The sequence below is a fragment of the Pelophylax lessonae genome, assembly GCF_965119305.1.
Source record: "Pelophylax lessonae genome assembly, chromosome: 9".
NCBI lineage: Eukaryota > Metazoa > Chordata > Amphibia > Anura > Ranidae > Pelophylax > Pelophylax lessonae.
Genome location: NC_138776.1, coordinates 152,584,248 through 152,604,484, shown reverse-complemented (window position 1 = coordinate 152,604,484; position 20,237 = coordinate 152,584,248). Strand labels below are relative to the sequence as shown.

The following is a 20,237-nucleotide window of genomic DNA, read 5'->3' as shown; positions in this document are numbered from 1 at the left end:
AACTCTGCACAGCTAAGCACACACAAATAACCCTAGGTCCTCTGCCTTCAGAGGAGCCAAATTAATTGACCTACTGTGTACACTGAGGGTGTTACTCGTATGTAACTGAAGTGTGAGCTGGAATTTCACCTCACATTGGTAGTGTGTCTAAATCTACTAGTAAATCTAACATTCCCCTTCCCCTAGACTGACATCAAATGTTTTGTTTTGGGTTTAATACCACCTTAAGTAAGCAGCAAACAAATTAAAGCCTAACTCAAGCTAACACTTTTTATGCAGTTACAGCAACAGTATTTTTTCTTCTTTGCAGAAAAAAAAGGTTAAAGAATGTGAAAAAAAGCTGATCAGTGTAAGCACTCTGTCAGTATAATAGTCCAATAGTCCAATATTCTACAGTCCTGGATCTTCTGGACTTAAGTCGGAGTTCCAGCACAGCTTTTAGAGATACAGTGTGTTCCAAGCGCCAGTAAGCGTTGGCTAGCGTCGGCTGGCGTCAAGACAGCGCTAAAGGGCATTTTCTACAGCAGTCCCAGAATTGTACATAGTCGAGCCAAAGGAGTATCCCACTCATTCCCTTCTTCCATCTCCTAAAACTACAATAAAACAACCAAACAAAGATGCCGGAGTTGTCTATGTCTCAGTTCTCACACCCAAGGTCGCAGCTCACATGGCTGGAGAGGTAACCGGTAACAATGGCAGACCCACATCAGGCCCAATGCCTGGAAAACCTGCTACATAAAGTACAGGTTTTAAACACATACAGTTACCAGGATAAAAAGAAATTGATTATAGTGTAATGTAATGCAGATAACCTAGAAAATGGATAATGCAGTACAATACATGTTGAACATCAAATCAATATGCATGTTGAACATTCCAATAATGTTGCCTTTGTGCCTCTTGTTTCTCAGAAGAGATTCTCAGAAGAATATGGATGCCAACATTTTTCACTCAGCAATAAAATGTGCAAGTGGCAAACAGAAAAACCAATATGCAATGCTGTCTTTACCCACTTGCCGTCCGCCCGCCGCAGATATATTGCGGCAGGCTGGCCCAGCTGCGCGAACTGACCTATAGTTATGTTGGTTCGCGGGAGCGCTCCTGGGGGCGCGCGCCCCCATTAGGCTGTGGGGAAGCCGATCCATGGGGCCAGTGGCCGCCATTGTGGGCGGGCACCCGCGATCGCTCCCCTTGGAATAAACACAGATCGCCTGTGATCCTCCTATTTAGGATCACAGGTCTCTGTGTTGATTCCGCAAGCCCATCCCTCTCACAGTTAGAAAACACCCCCTAGGCTCACACTTAACCCTTTGATCGCCCCTGGGTTAACCCCTTCCCTGCCAATGTCATTATTACAGTAACAGTGCATATTTTTAACACTGATTACTGTAGTAATGTCACTGGTCCCCCCAAAAGTGTCACAATTGTCAGTTAGGGGTCCGATCTGTCTGCCGCAATGTCGCAGTCCTGCTAAAAATCTCAGATCGCCGCCATTACTAGTAAAAAAACAAAAATAAATACAAACCCAATTCCAAAAAAGTTGGGACACTGTACAAATTGTGAGTAAAAAAGGAATGGACTAATTTACAAATCTCATAAACGTATATTTTATTCACAATATAATATAGATAACATATCAAATGTTGAAAGTGAGACATTTTGAAATGTCATGCCAAATATTGGCTCGTTTTGGATTTCATGAGAGCTACACATTTCAAAAAAGTTGGGACAGGTAGCAATAAGAGGCCGGAAAAGTTAAATGTACATATAAGGAACAGCTCGTGGACCAATTTACAACTTATTAGGTCAATTGGCAACATGATTGGGCATAAAAAGAGCCTCTCAGAGTGGCAGTGTCTCTCAGAAGTCAAGATGGGCAGAGGATCACCAATTCCCCCAATGCTGTGGCGAAAAATAGTGGAGAAATATCAGAAAGGAGTTTCTCAGAGAAAAATTGCAAAGAGTTTGAAGTTATCATCATCTACAATGCATAATATCATCCAAAGATTCAGAGAATCTGGAACAATCTCTGTGTGTATAAGAGTCAAGGCCGGAAAACCATACTGAATGCCCGTGATCTTCGGGGCCTTAGACGGCACTGCATCACATACAGGAATGCTACTGTAATGGAAATCACAACATGGGCTCAGGAATACTTCCAGAAAACATTGTCGATGAACACAATCCACCGTGCCATTCGCCATTTCCGGCTTAAATTCTATAGGCCAAAAAAGAAGCCATATCTAAACATGATCCAGAAGCGCAGGTGTTTTCTCTGGGCCAAGGCTCATTTAAAATGGTCTGTGGCAAAGTGCTCAGAAGAATCAAAATTTGAAGTTATTTTTGGAAAACTGGGACGCCATGTCATCCGGACTAAAGAGGACAAGGACAACCCAAGTTGTTATCAGCGCTCAGTTCAGAAGCCTGCATCTCTGATGTTATGGGGTTGCATGAGTGCGTGTGGCATGGGCAGCTTACACATCTGGAAAGGCACCATCAATGCTGAAAGGTATATCCAAGTTCTAGAACAACATATGCTCCCATCCAGACGTGGTTTCTTTCAGGGAAGACCTTGCATTTTCCAACATGACAATGCCAGACCACATACTGCATCAATTACAACATCATGGCTGCGTAGAAGAAGGATCCGGGTACTAAAATGGCCAGCCTGCAGTCCAGATCTTTCACCCATAGAAAACATTTGGCGCATCATAAAGAGGAAGATGCGACAAAGAAGACCTAAGACAGTTGAGCAACTAGAAGCCTGTATTAGACAAGAATGGGACAGCATTCCTATTCCTAAACTTGAGCAACTTGTCTCCTCAGTCCCCAGACGTTTGCAGACTGTTATAAAAAGAAGAGGGGATGCCACACAGTAGTAAACATGGCCTTGTCCCAACTTTTTTGAGATGTGTTGATACCATGAAATTTAAAATCAACGTATTTTTCCCTTAAAATTATACATTTTCTCAGTTTAAACATTTGATATGTCATCTATGTTGTATTCTGAATAAAATATTGAAATTTGAAACTTCCACATCATTGCATTCTGTTTTTATTCACAATTTGTACAGTGTCCCAACTTTTTTGGAATCGGGTTTGTAAATAAAAATGACAAAAATCTTTCCCCTAGTTTGTTGACACAATAACCAATAACCAATCAAAATACGCTTATTGGGATTTTTGTTTTACCAAAAATATGTAGCTGAATACAAATTGGCCTAAAATGGTGAAAAATTTAGATTTTTACATTTTTTTAATTGGGAATGTTATATAGCAGAATGTAAAAAATATTGTTTTTTTTTTTTTCAGAATTGTCTCCTTAAAAAAAAATAAAAAATCGAACAGGTGATCAATACCACCAAAAGAAAGCTCTATTTGTGAGAAAAACAGGACATCAATTTTATTTTGGTACAGCGTCGCACGTCCGCGCAATTGTCTGTTAAATTAACGCAGTGCCGAATCGCAAAAAATGGCCTGGTTATTATGGGGGTAAAACCACCCCTCTTCTGCCATTTCCTGGTCATTTTCACCACCTACTGGAGAGATCGGTAGCGGCGGAAATGATCCGATCCCGGGTACCGATGGGCAGAAAGGCCCCCACTCGACTCTATGCCCTTGAAGGACCGGACCGATGTCAAAAGTCACTTCTGCCCTCTGGCCTTAACCCCATAACGGCTGCTCACATTGCTGCTACTGCGGCAATGTGGCTCGTTATCGTCCAGCAACGTAGACCTACAAGGGGACTCCTCCCCTTGTGGGCGGCGCGCGCACCGCCGGAGGCTCGCTCCTGCTGTTTTCAGTCACAGCGGGAGCCGGGCCAGGGGAGGAGCGGCGGTGATCACCGCCGCTCTTCCCCGATCGTCGGGGAATCGAGTTTGGAGATCCGCCCGCTTGTGTAAACAAAGCGGGCGGATCGCCTAAGTGACAGGCAGGGTCAGATTGCAGGGTTCAGCATAGCTGAACCTGCGATCTGTCCCTGTGTCACTCAGTCACCTCCCCCCACACATGTCAGTAAGCACCAGACATACATTAACCCCTCCCTCTCCAATAAAATTAACCCCTTCCCTGCCAGTGTCATTTTTACAGTAACAGTGCATATTTATAGCACTGATTACAGTAGTAATGTCACTGTTACCCCCAAAAGTGTCAAAAATGTCAGTCAGGGGTCCGATCTGTCCGCCGCAATGTCGCAGTCCCACAAAAAAAATCGCAGATTGCCGCCATTACTCGTTAAAAAAAAAACTCCAAAAATTACAGAAATCTTTCCCTTAGTTAGTAAACGCAATAACTTTTGCGCAAACCAATCAAAATACGCTTATTGTGATTTTTTTTACCAAAAATATGTAGCAGAAAACAAATTGGCCAAAAATGATAAAAAAAATTAGATTTTTACATTTTTTGGGGGGAATTTCATATAAAAAAAATGTGAAAAATATTGTTATTTTTTCATAATTTTCGCTTTTTTTTTGTATATAGCGCAAAAAGTAAAAATCGCACAGGTGATCAAATACCACCAAAAGAAAGCTCTATTTGTGGGAAAAAAAGGACGTAAATTTCGTTTGGGTACGGCGTTGCATGACCGCGCAATTGTCAGTTAAATTCGCACAGTGCTGAATCGCAAAAAGTGGCCCAGACGTAAGACAGCAAAATCCTCCGGTGGTAAAGTGGTTAAAGGGCCCAATTTTATTTATTTATTTTTTTAATTGCTTTTAGGTGTAAATGTGAGGTCTGAGGTCTTTTTGACCCCAGATCTCACATTAAAAAGCCCTGTCATGCTTATTTCAATTACAAGGGATGTTTACATTCCTTGTAATAGAAATAAAAGTGATCAAAAATGTTTTTACAGTGTAAAAAGGGGCAATGTAAAACTTAAAAGTAAAATAATAATAAAAAAAATTTAAAGCGCCCCGTCCCCCCGAGTTTGCGCGCAGAAGCGAACGCATACGCAAGTCACGCCCGCATATGTAAACAGTGTTCAAACCACACATGTGAGGTATCGCCGCGATCGTTAGAGCGAGAGCATTAACTTTAGCACTAGACCTCCTCTGGAACTCCAAACTGGTAACCTGCAGAAATCTTTAAAACATCGCCTATGGAGATTTTTAAGTACCAATGTTTGTCGCCATTCCAGGAGAGTGCGCAATTTTAAAGCATGACATGTTAGGTACCAATTTACTCGGCATAGCATTATCTTTCACATTATAGAAAATTGGTCAAACTTTACTGTGTTCTTATTTTTTTAATTTAAAAAAGTGTATTTTTTCCCACAAAATTGCATTTAGAAGACAGCTGCGCAAATACTGTGTGACATAAAGTATTGCAACAATCTCCATTTTTTTCTCTATGGTCTCTGCTAAAAAATATATAAATAATGTTTATGGAGTCTAAGTAATTTTAATTACTAAGTAATAAATATTTAGTAATAAATACTGATTTTTAACTTGAAAGCAACAAGTGTCCGAAATAGGTTTGGTCTTTAAGTGGTTAACAATTACCAATTCGATCTTGTGTTTTTGAACTAAAGACTAACATCTCCCTCAATGCACCCTCAATCCTTTTATACTGTATACATTATCTATTAAACTGTATATGGTAGTCCTCTTCCGCATGATTGATTAAATGATCAATGTGTCCAATTTTTGTGAAGTATTAAAATATTTGCATCCAACTCCATATTGTAAAAGTTTTATCCTTTATATATATATATATATATATATATATATTATTCTCGGATAGGATTTTAATCTATGTTGCAGATTGCTAACAGAGCTTATCTCTTTATGGGCTGTACACCTGACACATGTCATGGGCAGGTGTGGGCTGTAGTGTATAAGGGCGGGGTGTCAGTACTGTAATACCAGTTTAGCCGGCTTTTCTTTTACTGGTCCTGTCTCATTCAACAGACAGCACAGCAGAAGAACAGGCTCAGATGCGCACAGGAAAATGGAGGAGCGAAACCTCTCAGTGATTCTGCTACAGGAATATGATTTTGAAAAGGGATTTAATGACCAAGAAGCCATCCAATGGATGCAGGAGAACTGGTGAGTAGGAAAATGTATTTTTAATGAAATTAAAACACACTAGTACAAAACTTTGATACAATCAAGTATTTAATACAATTATTTACTCTTTGATAAAGCGCTTAGAGCAGCAGTAAATGCATAAAGAGCTTTTATCCTGTGTCATTTTTGGCTAGAAAAGACTAAGTAGTATCACAGTGAGCTGTCATCTCTTTTTGTAAATTGTACTGAATTGGCTATAGATGGGCTAGACCTGAACCTGTGGTCTGTCTGGCTGATGTTCTGGCCAACCTTGAGCAATGTTTGCCTATTTGTTATTAAGTCTATAATACTTGAAAAATTATTTATTCTTTCATTTAATTTTGCAGCTTTAATAGACTGTTGTCCCCCAAATTAATTGGGTGAAAGTGTTAATTTTAAGACAAGCAATCCTTTCAGCAGTGGAACCAACATAGGTACAAACTCTCCTAGAACATTTACAGGCATATCCAATATTTATCCTATGATTTGACATGTAGTTATCACACCCTTATGTTCTACAATAATGCTAGGAATATCAAAAGAAGTACTTAGCTAGTAGGATATATGTTCACACTGAAATTTTGAAAATTTTCATCCACTGCATGCTTGTGGTGGTTGTATAGCTTCTGATCTCCCTGAGAAATACTAGATTCTTTATTTTATCGAATTACAGAGACATTAAATGTGTGCTATCCTGATTTGGCCACATTGTTAAACAGCCATAAAAAAGTAAATGATGTCATATATTGCTGTCATGTGCTCAACGGCATATGGACAACCACAAGCATTAATGATTCCAGTAACACCCGGTTCAAGAGTTTAAAGTCAGCCATAGATGGTTCGAATTGAATGGGTAAGCTGATTATACCCATGTTGATCCATCGATTGACTTGAGTACAAGCAGCATGTTGGATCTTGCCAGTGGCTACAACCGATAGCAATAATCACTGTGTTCTCCTGGTGGGGATGGCTCAACGCTCCACCTCCCCCTTGGGAGAGTACAATAGCTCCACGGGAGGGATTCCCCCATCAACACTAACTCATGGTTGCAGAAAAGAAAATTGCATCATCTATGGCCTGCTTAAGTCATGCTTATGGGGTTGATTTACTAGAGCTGCAGAGTGCAAATCCTGGTGCAGCTGTGCATAGTAGCCAATCAGCTTCTAACATAAGCTATGAAGAGCTGCACCTGATTTAACATTCTCCAGTTTTAGTAAATTAACCCCATTGTGTTAAAAAGATAATGTGATGTGCCCTTGGCAACCAACAAGGCATTCTAATTTTTTTTTTCCAGACAGCTTCTGGCTTTCAAGGCTACCTAACACTAATAAGTTTTCCAGTCTGGTGCATCTGGAAAAAAAAATGGCAAGACTTGCTGCAGCTAAGCAATGAGGATACCATTAGGGTACGCTCTGGTATTTACCATAAAGCCCTGGTCCTCAACACTGGTCCTCAGGGCCCACTAACAGGCCAGGGTTGCAAGATAACTGAAATACATCCCAGGTGATATAATTTGCTGCTCAATGATTGCAGTACTCTAGCCTGCATCTCCCCAAGGTAATACCTAAAATCTGGCCTGTTAGTGGGCCCTGAGGACCGGAGTTGAGGACCACTGCCATAAAGGAGTCAGAGAGTGTACCTGCTTCCTTGTGAAAATGAACAACCCCTCAGTTTACAATGCATAAACTAGACCAGTCAGTTTCAACTGGAGTTCCTCCAGAGGTTGCAAGGGGTTCCTTGAGCTGTGGCTGATTGACCTTCTACTTAATGGTACCTGCATCATTCTGGGTCCAATGCTTCTTGACAGACTCAGCATCATTCCACCAATGACCTTTTTGCTGTCTGTAAGGGTGGCATTCTGACCACCACTGAAAAGGGGGCATTCTTCCCACTGACCCTCGATAAATTGGTTTTAGGTAGGGTTCCTCCAGACCTAAAAATTATTTCAGGGGTTCCTCTGGGGTAAAAAGTTTGAGAAAGGCTGAATTATATATTTGCTTCCTAGAACATTTCAAAGTTCCCATCAATAATACAGAAGGAAACCATACAACACATGAAACAAAAGTCATTCATCCAACAAAACATGAATCCACCCAAAATAATTGCATGTTTATATCAACTAAAGAATCTGTGGGTGTTGGGAGCAGAGTGTGAAACATTGTAAATACATGGATATATTATTTTAGGCTGCAAACTAACCAAATTCACCAACAAATTATATAAGCAATTTTTTTTACCAAATTCTGTTTTTCAAAGGTTGGAGTTGGATCTGAATATTATTTCTGGACATAATGAAAAGCCAATTTCTGAGACAAGAAATCTACAGCAAAAAATAATGTTTGTTTGGTCGGATCAAACAGCAATCTTATTTTCATAAACCCACATCTTGTGGTTGACCTGTGCCGAAGGAAGGGTCAATCAGACGGACTGGATTGTCCCTTAAGACAGCCCAATTCTAGGGACGTCTGCAGAGTGCTTACCCTCCATAGCGACAAACAGGCATGTCCTCCCAATGTCTGTAAGCATAAACTAGAGATGACAACTGTCTGATTTAGCTGTTTTTCAGCCTGCCTTAATAGCTTTAAACCCGCTCCCCCATCTTAAAGCCCCGTACATACTAGTAGTTTATTTTCGGTCAACCCTGCAGGGCTGAATGAAAAAAAAACCTGATAGCTCAGGAGAAGCCACTGTACTAACTATCCGACGTTAGCAGAGTGATCTTCCTGCTGTTCTATTTTGTTCTGAAAGACGGATCCCCCCCCTACCGCCAGAACACATCGGTCACCGCTCTCAGCCATTGGCTAAGAGCGCTGATCTGGAGCCGGTTAGCAGACCATTTTCAGTCATGCCCCTTCCATAGAAGCCGACCGAATGGCCGGCTTCTGTTGAACCGACTCCAGTACCCATGGACCGAATGTCTCTGGTTTCTATTGGACCGGCTGATGCCGCCTGACATTTGGCCTGTATGTACTAGGCTTATGTCTATGGTGCAATTATGACTACTGCATCTTTATTTTTATGATTTGATCTTGTAAACCAGGGGTCTCCAAACTTTAAGAAGAAAGGACTAGTTTACTGTCCTTAAGACTTTAGGAGGGCCGGACTGTGGCCATTTGGGAGTTAAAATTGTACTGGCATCAGTGGGAGTAAACCGTGCACTATCATTGGTGTCAGTGGGAGGAGTAGTGCCCCATTGTTGGTGTCAGTGGGAGGAACAGTGCCCCATAGTAGGCATCATTGGGAGGAATAGTACCCCAGGTTAATGTCAGTGGGAGCAATAGTGCCCCATCATTGGTATCAATGGAAGAATGTTGATGTTAGTAACAGGAATTATGCCCCTTTGATGATGTGAGTGGAAGGAATAGTGTATTGCATCAGTGGCAGGAAAGCCCCAAGGGCTGGAAAAAGCAAGCAAAGGGCCACATCCCGCACCTCGGTCCATAGTTTGGAGACCACTGTTGTAAACTAACACGTGGTTGGAAGTTCTTGTCGGCATTGAAATATGACATAAAAATGGTTATACGATCATACATTCCATACACACCCATAAAGAAGAGAAAGTTCTAGAATATTTTACAGAGAATGTAGTAGGCAGGTTCCTGGAACAAAGGTCAGAATTCTTTCTTACTTTGCCTAATGGTAAGTCTGATTTCAGCAGTTTGACAATGAGGTGTATATTTAATATGTTTGCAGTTACATTAACTACTGTAGAAGTGACTAAGCAAAACTCTTGGGCGAGGAACAGACAACTGAAGAAAACGCCATGTTCAATTCAAATGAAAGATCTGCACTTTTATTAACATATATTAATACAGTTGTTTGAATAAAGTATATGTGAACCTTCACCTGGTAAAACAACCCATTCAGTTGAAAAAAGAAATGCGAGACAAAACATTTTTGTATGTATGGTATGTCACCAGGAGGCAGGGAAGGAGCAATACACTGATCTTCCCAGTAAAGAGCAGTGCAGGGGTGTGTGTCAAAACAAGTTTTTCCCTTTGGAGGACACAGCCAAAAAACTGACCACGCTGATAAGGATGTGCGTCTATAGCCTAGAATGGTCAGTTTGAAATAGGAAAGCAAGGGGACTGGCAGGATCAACAGCTATTTAAAACAAAAGAAGAAATACAAAGAAAACAGGATAATTTTTAAAACAACTAAATGATTCAACAGACACATATCAGGTATATGAAATGTTGGGGTAACATACACTTTAAGGTAGGAGTAGTTAAAGTGATATTGAAATCTCATATTTAAAAATAACAAACATGGCATACTTACCTGCTCTGTGTAATGGTTTTGCACAGATACTCTTTCTATTCTACTCTTCTCGGGTCCCTCGCCGGCGCTCCTGGCCCATTACTCCTGCAAAGTGCCCCCACAGCAAGCAGCCGAGACACTGCTCTGTGCTTCCCTAGCTCTGGGACAACGTTAAATTATGGCGCCCCAGAACGGCCATTCTCGTGCGCCCGCAGGGGTGCGCAGCATGGCAATCCCGGATGCGTTCTATTCCTAGGGAACCACGCAACCCTGATCTCGGTAAAGAGCAGATGACGCGGCTCTTTACCCATGTGATCAGCTATGTCCAATGACAGCCGGTCACATGTAAATGCGGAAGTGCCGTTTATCGGCGCTCCTCACCTCACACTGTCAGAGTGTGTTACGAGGAGAGCCAATCCGTGGTAGGGATACCAGGGCAAGATCATCAGTGCCATTATTACAGTAAAGGTCCAGCAGTGCCCAACGGTGACAGCAATCAGTGCCCATCAGTGACCCCAGTCAGTGCCCAGAAGTGATGCTAGTCAATGCCCATCAGTGTCTACCCATCAGTGCCCATCAGTGCCACCCATCAATGCCCATTATTGCTGCCCACCAGTGCCGGCTATCAGTGCCACCTATCAGTGCCCACCAGTGCCACCTATCAGTGCTCATCAGTGCCGCATATCAGTACCACCTATCAGTGTCCATCAGTTCAGCATATTAGTGCCTCCTAATCAGTGCTGCCTCATAAGTGCCCATAATTGCTACTTCATCAGTGCCCATCAGTGCCGTCCCATAAGTGCACATGTGGGAAGGAGAAAAATTACTTCTTTACAAAATGTACTGACAGAAACAAGGAAAACCTTTTTTTTTCATCATTTTTGGTATTTTTTCTTTTTTTTTTGTGTAAAAAATAAAAAACTCAACAGTGAATAAATATCACCAAAAGAAATCTCTATTTATGTGAAAAAAAATGATAAAAATGTAATTTGGGTACAGTGTTGCATGACGCGCGCAACTGTCATTCAAAGTGTGACAGTGCTGAAAGCTGATAATTGGCCTGGGCAGGAAGGGGGTGAAAGTGCCCAGTAGGCAAGTGGTTAAAGAGAACACTATATTCAGTATTTTTTGGCCGTTGACCAATTTATGTGATGAAAGAGAGAGATTCTCATTTTCATGTTGGGTTTACTTCACAGGAGTGCAGGAGATATAGTATACTTTTCTAATTACTACGAATTGCTGTCTGGCTGATTGTAATTAGAAAGTCTGTTTAAAGAGCGGAAGTACACTGTTATCTCAGTGTCAGAAGGATCAGGTTGGCAAGTACAAAATAGACTTGCAGAAAACAAATACCTACTTTGCATCACATGTGAATATATCAACACCGTGTTTGAGAGCACTGGCACAGTTTTCATATTGGCACAAACGGAAGATAAATTCATTTACATCAATATAAAACACCTGCTTCCATCTGGTCATGTTTCAGAGTAATCAACCCAAGTAAACAGGTTAATATCTGCAAATCCTATTCCCAGAATCTGTGCCATGGTCCCATTATTGGGCAATTACACCCAAAAATAATCCAAATGACGAACACTCCCAGATAATAAACCAAGATTTAAATCTGTGCTTTACCATACATATTTTTTTGCATAGAATCAGGTTTCAATTTGAGATAAATGCCATTCAACTCCAATAACAATATTAAGACAAAGATCCAAAGTATGAATTCCATGAATCCCATCATATTTGGATGCAATTCATGGACTTATATCAAGTATCTGCATAATCATGTCTATCTTTCTGAAAAACATATCCATAGGTACAGCAGATTTTAGAGCTCATGTTTTGACTGCAATGTGCACCTTAAAAGAACAGAATCAGCCTTTTTCTTTTCTTGTATTTATCAAATAACCACTTTAGCCCCGGAGGATTTGGCTGCTCAATGACCAGGCCCTATTTTGCGATTTGGCACTGCGTGACTTTAACGGACAATTGCGCGGTTGTGCGACGCTGTACCCAAACGAAATTGACGTCCTCTTTTTCCCACAAACAGAGCTTTCTTTTGGTTGTATTTGATCACCTGTGCAATTTTTATTTTTTGCTCTATAAACAAAAAAAGAAACAAAAAAAGAGCGACAATTTTGAAAAAATAACAATATTTTTCACATCCTTTAATATGAAATTCTCAAAAAAAAAATTAAAAAATCTAAATTTTTTAACATTTTAGGCCAATTTGTTTTCCTTTACATATTTTTGGTAAAAAAAATTGCAATAAGCGTATTTTGATTGGTTTGCGCAAAAGTTATTGCATTTACGAACTATGGGAAAGATTTATGTCATTTTTATAGTTTTTTTTTAAACAAGTAATAGCGGCGATCTGCGATTTTATTTATTTTTTTGCGGGACTGTGACATTGCGGCGGACAGATCGGACCCCAAACTGACATTTTTGACACTTTTGGGGGTACCAGTGACATTACTACAGTAATCAGTGCTAAAAATATGCACTGTTGCTGTAAAAATGACACTGGCAGGGAAGGGGTTAACATTACTGTTGATCAAGGGGTTAAGTGTGACCCTAGGGGCGTGATTCTAACTGTCAGGGGTTGTGGCTTGTGAGATCATTACAGAGACATGCGATCCTATATAGCAGGATCACATAGCCTCTCTGATAATCTAAGGGAGAATGACAGACGGCGGTGTTTACATCAGCCGTCTGTCCTTCTCTCTCAGCTGCAGGAGATCGCGAGTGGCCGGCGGCGATTGGAGCCGCCAGTCACACGCGCTGGCTCCCTGGTGCGCGCTCGCCCCCTAGAGTCTCCTGAGCGAGCAACGTAGTACTACATCACTTTGCCCAGGAGCGGCCGCCTGCCGCAGTAAAACTGCGGCGGGCGGTGGCTATGTGGTTAATATCCAAATCAGGAGAGGAAGAAGGAGGAAAAGGGTCTGTTTACTAATGTTCAAGATTTACCTAAATTTTACACATTTTCCAAATAAATCTAATGTGAAAAATGTGTGGATCTTGGGTGAAAGTTGTGTGGATCTTGGCTCCAAACATTGATAAATAGACCCCTATATCTGAACAAAGCCTTAATAAATTCTCCAAGGTCAGAAGGCTCAGACCACAAAGTTAAAGTAATTGTAAACAATCACCTTGTAAAACAACCCATTCGGTTTAAAATAGAAATGAAACGCGTAATATTTTGTATAGGTATTAAAAAACATAAATACCCTTTTTTTCCCTTTTTATAACTGATCACAGTCCCTCTCTTATCAGCTGCATAAGAGCAAAGGGGAGGTGAAGCAGAAGCACACTGAGCTTCCCAGTTAAAGGCTGTACAAGGGGGTGCGTGTCAGGACAAGTCTGTGCAGGAGAGTTCACTGAGTTCCCATCATAGCTAGAGAACTGACCACAGTGTGCTTAGTGTGGTCAGTTTTTAATAGAAAAGCAGAGGGACTGGCAGGAACACTAGGGATTGCACACAAAAGAAGCAACACAAAGAGAAGAGGAGACTTTCTCATACATGTATATGGTACAGAAGCCACATATCAAGAATAGGAAGTGTTGTGGTAAAGACAAAAAGATAAGGATTCTTATTATGAAAAAAAAAAATCCAATTATTTTCAGCTAAATATCATTTAACCGCTTGCCGACTGCTCACAGTATATTTACTGCGGCAGTCGGCCCCTCACAGGCAGAGTGACGTAGGTCTACGTCGCTCGCCTGTGAGGCTCTGGGGAGCGAGCGCGCGCCCGCGGAGGCACGCTCCCGCTCCCGCGCGGTCACGGACCCCCCCGCGCGTGTGACCAGCGGACCCGATGTCCGCCGGTCACTCGGCGATCGGCGGGGGAGAAGGAGAATGTCAGGCAGCTTGTGTAAACAAGCCACCTGTCATTCTCCTCGCTGTAAAAACACTGATCACTCGGATCTAGTATGTAGATCCGTTGATCAGTGTCCTTACAGCTAGAGCCACAGCCAATCACAGTAAGAATCACGCCCCTAGGGACACACACAGCCCCTCCCTCCCAAATAAAGTTAACCCCTTCACTACCAGTGCATTTTTACAGTAACAGTGCATATATATAGCACTGATTACTGTAGAAATGTCACTGGTAACCCCAAAAGTGTCAAAAATGTCAGTCAAGGGTCCGATCTGTCCGCCCCAATGTCGCAGTACCGCAAAAAAAATCGCAGATCGCCGCCATTACACGTTAAAAAAAAAAACACCAAAAATGACAGAAATCTTTCCCTTTGTTAGTAAACGCGATAACTTTTGCGCAAACCAATCAAAATACGCTTTTTGCGATTTTTTTTACCAAACATAGGTAGCATAAAACAAATTGGCCGAAAATTTAAAAAAATTTTGATTTTTACATTTTTTTTGGGGGGAATTTCATATAAAAAAATGTGAAAAATATTGTTATTTTTGCAAAATGTACGCTCTTTTTTTGTTTATAGCGCAAAAAGTAAAAATCGCACGGGTGATCAAATACCACCAAAAGAAAGCTCTGTTTGTGGGAAAAAAAGGACGCCAAATTTGTTTAGATACAGCGTCGCATGACCGCGCAATTGTCTTTTAAAGTCACGCAGTGCCGAATCGCAAAATACCCTCTGGTCGTTTAGCAGGAAAATCCTCCGGGGCTTAAGTGGTTAAAGCATTACAGTCACATAACTAAAATTAAAGATCTTTGTCTTTGTGTTAAAGCATTACTAAAGGCTATTTTTTTTTTCAAATTAAAATAGCTAACATGCTATACTTACCGGCTCTGTGCAATTGTATTGCAGAGAGTGGCTCTGAACCTCCTCTTCTGGGTCCCCCGCCAGCTCTCTCCACTCCTCCTCTTCTATGTCTGCCCCTATAGCAAGCTCTTGCTATGGTGCTATGGAGGCAGAAATCCAGGCTCCCTCAACACGGGATTTGATTGACAGCAGCAGGAGCCAATAGCTCCCAGTGTTGCCTCTGAGCCAGTAAGGACAGAGAGAGAGAGCAGTGATGCTGTTCTCAGGCACAGCACTGGATCGAGATCGGGTTTGGGTAAGTATTTACTGTGGACTAGGGGGAACTTATCTTGGATGGCTTTTTACCTTTATGCAGAGAAGCACTTTAAAGATTTGCCAATTGAGACTTAATTGTAATATATAAATCTAAGACTAAAAATCCGCAGTCATTTGTGAAAAAAATATTTTTTTAAATCATATCCATTCATCCAAATAAATCTTAAAAAAGCCACCAGAAGTAGGGTCTTTGTGCTAGACAAGTATAGAAAGAGAATGAAAATTAAAAAGAAGACTTAACAACCAATTTGACTGAACAGGTTATTGCAATCTAAGCCAAAGATGAAACATCCCAATCGATGTATTCAACTATAAACTGGTATAGTTTTATTTATATAGAGCACATGTGTCAAACACAAGGCCATTTCATGTGACCCTTGCACCCAGGGCTTGTTTTCAGCCGGAACGTGGTGGATTACTGTTCTGCCACCTCCGATTCTCCCTCTCCATTCCCCCTCCCCCTTTCCTTTTAGGGGCTTTCACAGATCCCTGCCTGCCCTGCACTCAAGGTGTTGACAAGGCAGCTGGAGGTGCATTGTGGGATGGGGCATCACGTGTCATGTGGTAAGCTGCACTGTGATCCCCATCTGTGCCTAAAGGGGGAGAGGCAGATCCGCCTTCACTGCCGGGTGGTAGTAAAGCTGGTAGGTGAGAATCGAGCACGCTTTGGGTGGGAAAGGAATGAGGGCTTTTGAGGGAGTTTTGTGCAGAAGTGGGGGATGGGGGAGAGTGGTGCAGAGGTCAGAGCGGAGGAGGGGTGGAAGTTAGATGTGGACAGCCTGGTAAGGAGACCTCAAACCTGCACACTGGGCATAACACACCTCCAAACCCTGCACTCTGTGCATAGGGCACCCTGGAAACTGCACTCTGTCACAGCACATGCCTGAACTCCACACATAACACACTCCTGGTATTTATTGCCCCCTTATGATCCTCCCACTGTTGGCTACAATTTGGCCATACCCACCATTTGATGTGATTTGGCTGAGGGGGGTGTGGTTGAGTTTCTGCACCTATTCTCTGAGAAAAAGTCCTGGATACAATAATATATTGCAGACGTAACTGGCCCTTTGAGGGCAACCATAATGCTGATGTGGGCCATGATGAAACTGAGTTTGACACCCCTGATATAGAGCTTTACTAAAATTAATGATGTGATACCCGATTTTGGGGTATAGTGTGCTTTCTACATGGATAAGAAGTCCTAATTTATTCTCTGATTGTAATACAAAGTTGTAATATGTATGGAAAAGAAATTCAATAATTTATTAACTAATCATGCCTACATTCCAGGAAAGCCTTCTGATGTCTGGCACAGGCTAAACTAGGGCTTCACGTTTTAGTTTAGACAAGCTCTGCCACACATCTCTCACCATCCCACAAATCAAAAAGGACTGCTTAGTGCCCAGTAACAAAATCCTCATGATATTTAGTTGGATGTGACAGGTTCTCTTTAATGTACAGTGCTAGTGGGGGAAAAGTATTAAGTTTAGATACCTGGTGAATAGTAGGTACCATCAACTGACAGATTATACTTATACTAAACCTGCAGGTAGCGCAATCAGAGTTTCCCCAAATTTCCAAAGCAGTCATTTATGACAAGTGTAACTTTTAGCCCTGAGTGCTAGGGTTACTGGTCCAACATAAGAAAATACAAAGAAAGGGTTGAGTTTAATTAAAGGATAACTTCATTTTAATTTTAGCTACACATATTTTTGAAAGCTCCCACTTCCAGGCCTTTTCAGATCTTAAACCTATTTGTGACTGCTCAGGCAAGATCTTAACTATTCAGCCTCACCAGAATTCTCTCCACTGGGCGCTCACATGCACCCCGAAATCTCTCACTTTATTCTTACCAGTCTTATATTTTAAGTGAGGGTATTGAAGGGTTACAGGGAGGATTAGTGTGGGAGGAACCTTAAGCCTAGTACACACGGGCCCAATGTTGGGCGACATCGGCCGGTTCAATAAAAACTGTCCGACAATCGGCCTGTGTGTATGGCAGCTGGTCCGACAGTTGGGCCAGCTTCTGTTGGACATGCATGCTGGAAAAACAGCAGCCAACCGGATTCCGATTGGTACTCTTAGCCAATGGCTGAGAGCCCTAACCGTAGTTTTCTGGCGGAGGCCGTCCCCTGTCAGAACACAATAGTACAGCAGGGAAGATCAGATTGTTAGTACAGCGGCTCTTATCTGAGCTGTGAGTTTTTTTCATTCAACTCGCTTGGTTAAACAAAAAGAAAATCAACTAGTGGTGTGTACCAGGCTTTAGAGCAGCAATGGTGAACCTTGGCACCCCAGATGTTTTGGAACTATATTTCCCATGATGATCATGCACTCTGCAGTGTAGCTGAGCATCATGGGAAATGTAGTTCCAAAACATCTGGGATGCCAAGGTTCGCCATCACTGCTTTAGAGTAAGCCATTTCTCCCTGCTGTATAACTAACAGTGCGGATTTCCAAACACAGAAAGTTAGAGTTCCATGAAGTTCCTATGCAGATAGGACTCTCTGCAAGTCAGTATTTGCATATACTTAAAGTGTTACTAAACCCAGAACCTGCATTCACTATATCTGGTCTCCCACAGTACATAGAACATGGAAATGCAATTATTTTAGTAAATATAAATGGATAAATACCTTTTATCATCAGCAGTATATACTGTAGCAGTCTTGTGACTTCTATTAGTTCCTAGTAAAGCTTGTAGGAGATTTCATTCTCCCCTGATCCTTTGTCTGGACATGTCTGGGCAGTTCTAAATGGCCCTGTGCTGATCACATGCACTCTCCCAAGAAAAAAAAAACTCTCTAGCAATACACACCAAACTGAGCATGTGCAGCCTGTCTTCTGGCTCTGTAAATATCAGGTTATTTTTTGGAGACAGTGAAGGAAGAGGAGGATCAGAGAGACATTATCAAACAGCCTTTATACACAATGCAAAATATTAACCCCTTAGGTTCCACAGTGATTATAACAAGCATGCTTTACTGCATATACAGACTGATTTTACTGTTGTGGGTTTAGTAACACTTTAATTATGCATCCCCCTCCCATCTACCTAGATGACTTGGGCTGGCCAAAGTAATTTCTTTCCTGCAACCACAGACAATGTTGACAGGGTAATCCCTTCCGCCTAGCCATTGTATGTAACAGCCGCTAGCAATATTCGCATGTTAAATCCAGCAGGTTGATCGATCTATCAACTTGGGTACATTCAAGCTGCCCATACATGGTTCGAAACTTGGCAAATTTCTGCTGAACCAGCCAATATTCAGACCATCTATGGCTGGCTTTAGGCCTGTCAAAAGGTGCTCACACACTGAATGCTGGATACCCTAGAGATATATCTTTGGGGACTCCAGGAGCACTGTTAGCTGGCTTAATATGCCAAGTAAGGTTAAACCATATGGCCTACCAGTTTTTATACCTTAAAGTGTTTGAAGCCAAATACATATTTTCGATTTTTTTAATAAAGTAGGAAAGGGACTGCCCTGCTGTCAGAATACACAGATCAGCACTGCAGCCGCTGATTGAGTGGCTTTTATTTGGCAGGGCAGTTGAAAAGAAATTGATTGGCAGAGGAAGTTTAAGTTGTCTAACAAGGATACAGAAAGTGCTAAAAACCAAAGCAGAAATTAAGCAACTCGATAACTCCTTGGTATTATCCTTTATTTGGCTACATCATACACACAGGATCAATGCTGACATGTTTCGGCCATTACAGCCTTACTCATAACAAGCATGCTATGAGTAAGGCTGTAATGGCTGAAACATGTCAGCATTGATCTTGTGTGTATGATGTAGCCAAATAAAGGATAATACCAATGCTATGAGTAAGGCTGTAGTGGCTGAAACATGTCAGTATCGATCCTCTGTGTATGATGTAGCCAAATAAAGGATAATGCCAAGGAGTTATCAAGTTTCCGGCCTAATTTCTGCTTTGGACGTTTGAACAGGGGAGTGGGGATCCCCCAGCCTGAGCACTGAATCTTAGCAAGTATTTTCTATTTGAGCTGTTGAGCTTGGGTATTTTCTGCTTGTATTTGCCTATAGCACTGAAAACCAGGTTTTGTGGGACAATGGTTTGTCTGACGTTAGGCATTTAGTTTCTGGTGTGGATTTTTGTCTCTTTAAAAATACTGATGTGTGCCCCATGCTATAGTTTTTATTTATCACTACACAAAAGACACTTTAAGCTGGAGTACGGCTTCAAAACCAAGCCTTGCCTGGGTCTGGTTCTTCTCAGTAATATATTATTTTTCTTTTGCACAGGAGCAAGTCCTTCTTTTTCTCTGTTCTATATGCTGCAATAATATTTTGGGGTCAGCGTGTTATGAAAGAAAGGAAAAGATTTGAACTGCGAAGACCTCTAGTCCTGTGGTCATTGGCCCTTGCTGTCTTCAGGTGAGTAGCCAATCTCATGTATGTAGAATCTCTACAGTAATTGTGGTATGGAATGTTTTAACTCACTAGGCTCTGCAAAAATAAACACTGTAATACTTGTAGTAGGTAGTACTTAGGATTAACTACGACAGTAGCAGAGGAGACTACTACTACAAGGTCAGTGACACAGCAGTGTTCAGTACTGTTTGGCTTCATCATGATTCATATATGTAGAAACTGCCCTTGCAAAGTAATTTAGGATCATTTGAATGTGTTTTCTTTTCAATGACCTCCACCCGATTTCTAGTAAACCAATTATAGTATCAGAGTTGAAAGTGGAACTATGGCCAAAGCCAAAAATAACATATGATGCAGTCTGTCAGTAGAATGAACACTGCAGTCTTTGCCTTTCGGAGTCCCTCTGTAACATAGTTGTATTTCCAGTTGGTCCTGTTGTTAAGTCTGTTATTTTTCAACTTCCTCTAACCTTTA

At 41.5% G+C, this 20,237-nt stretch overlaps 1 protein-coding gene across 1 annotated transcript in view; it reads left to right on the top strand.

Annotated features, from left to right (window-relative positions):
• The first annotated feature begins 5,877 nt into the window (after positions 1-5,877).
• Positions 5,878-20,237, top strand: part of ELOVL3 (ELOVL fatty acid elongase 3) — a 30,852-nt gene continuing 16,492 nt past the window's right edge. The window contains exons 1-2 of the mRNA XM_082269147.1: positions 5,878-6,044; positions 19,635-19,766. Of these exons, the coding sequence (XP_082125273.1) occupies positions 5,947-6,044; positions 19,635-19,766 (230 nt within the window). The 5' untranslated portion in view covers positions 5,878-5,946. The remainder of the gene's footprint in view (positions 6,045-19,634; positions 19,767-20,237) is intronic.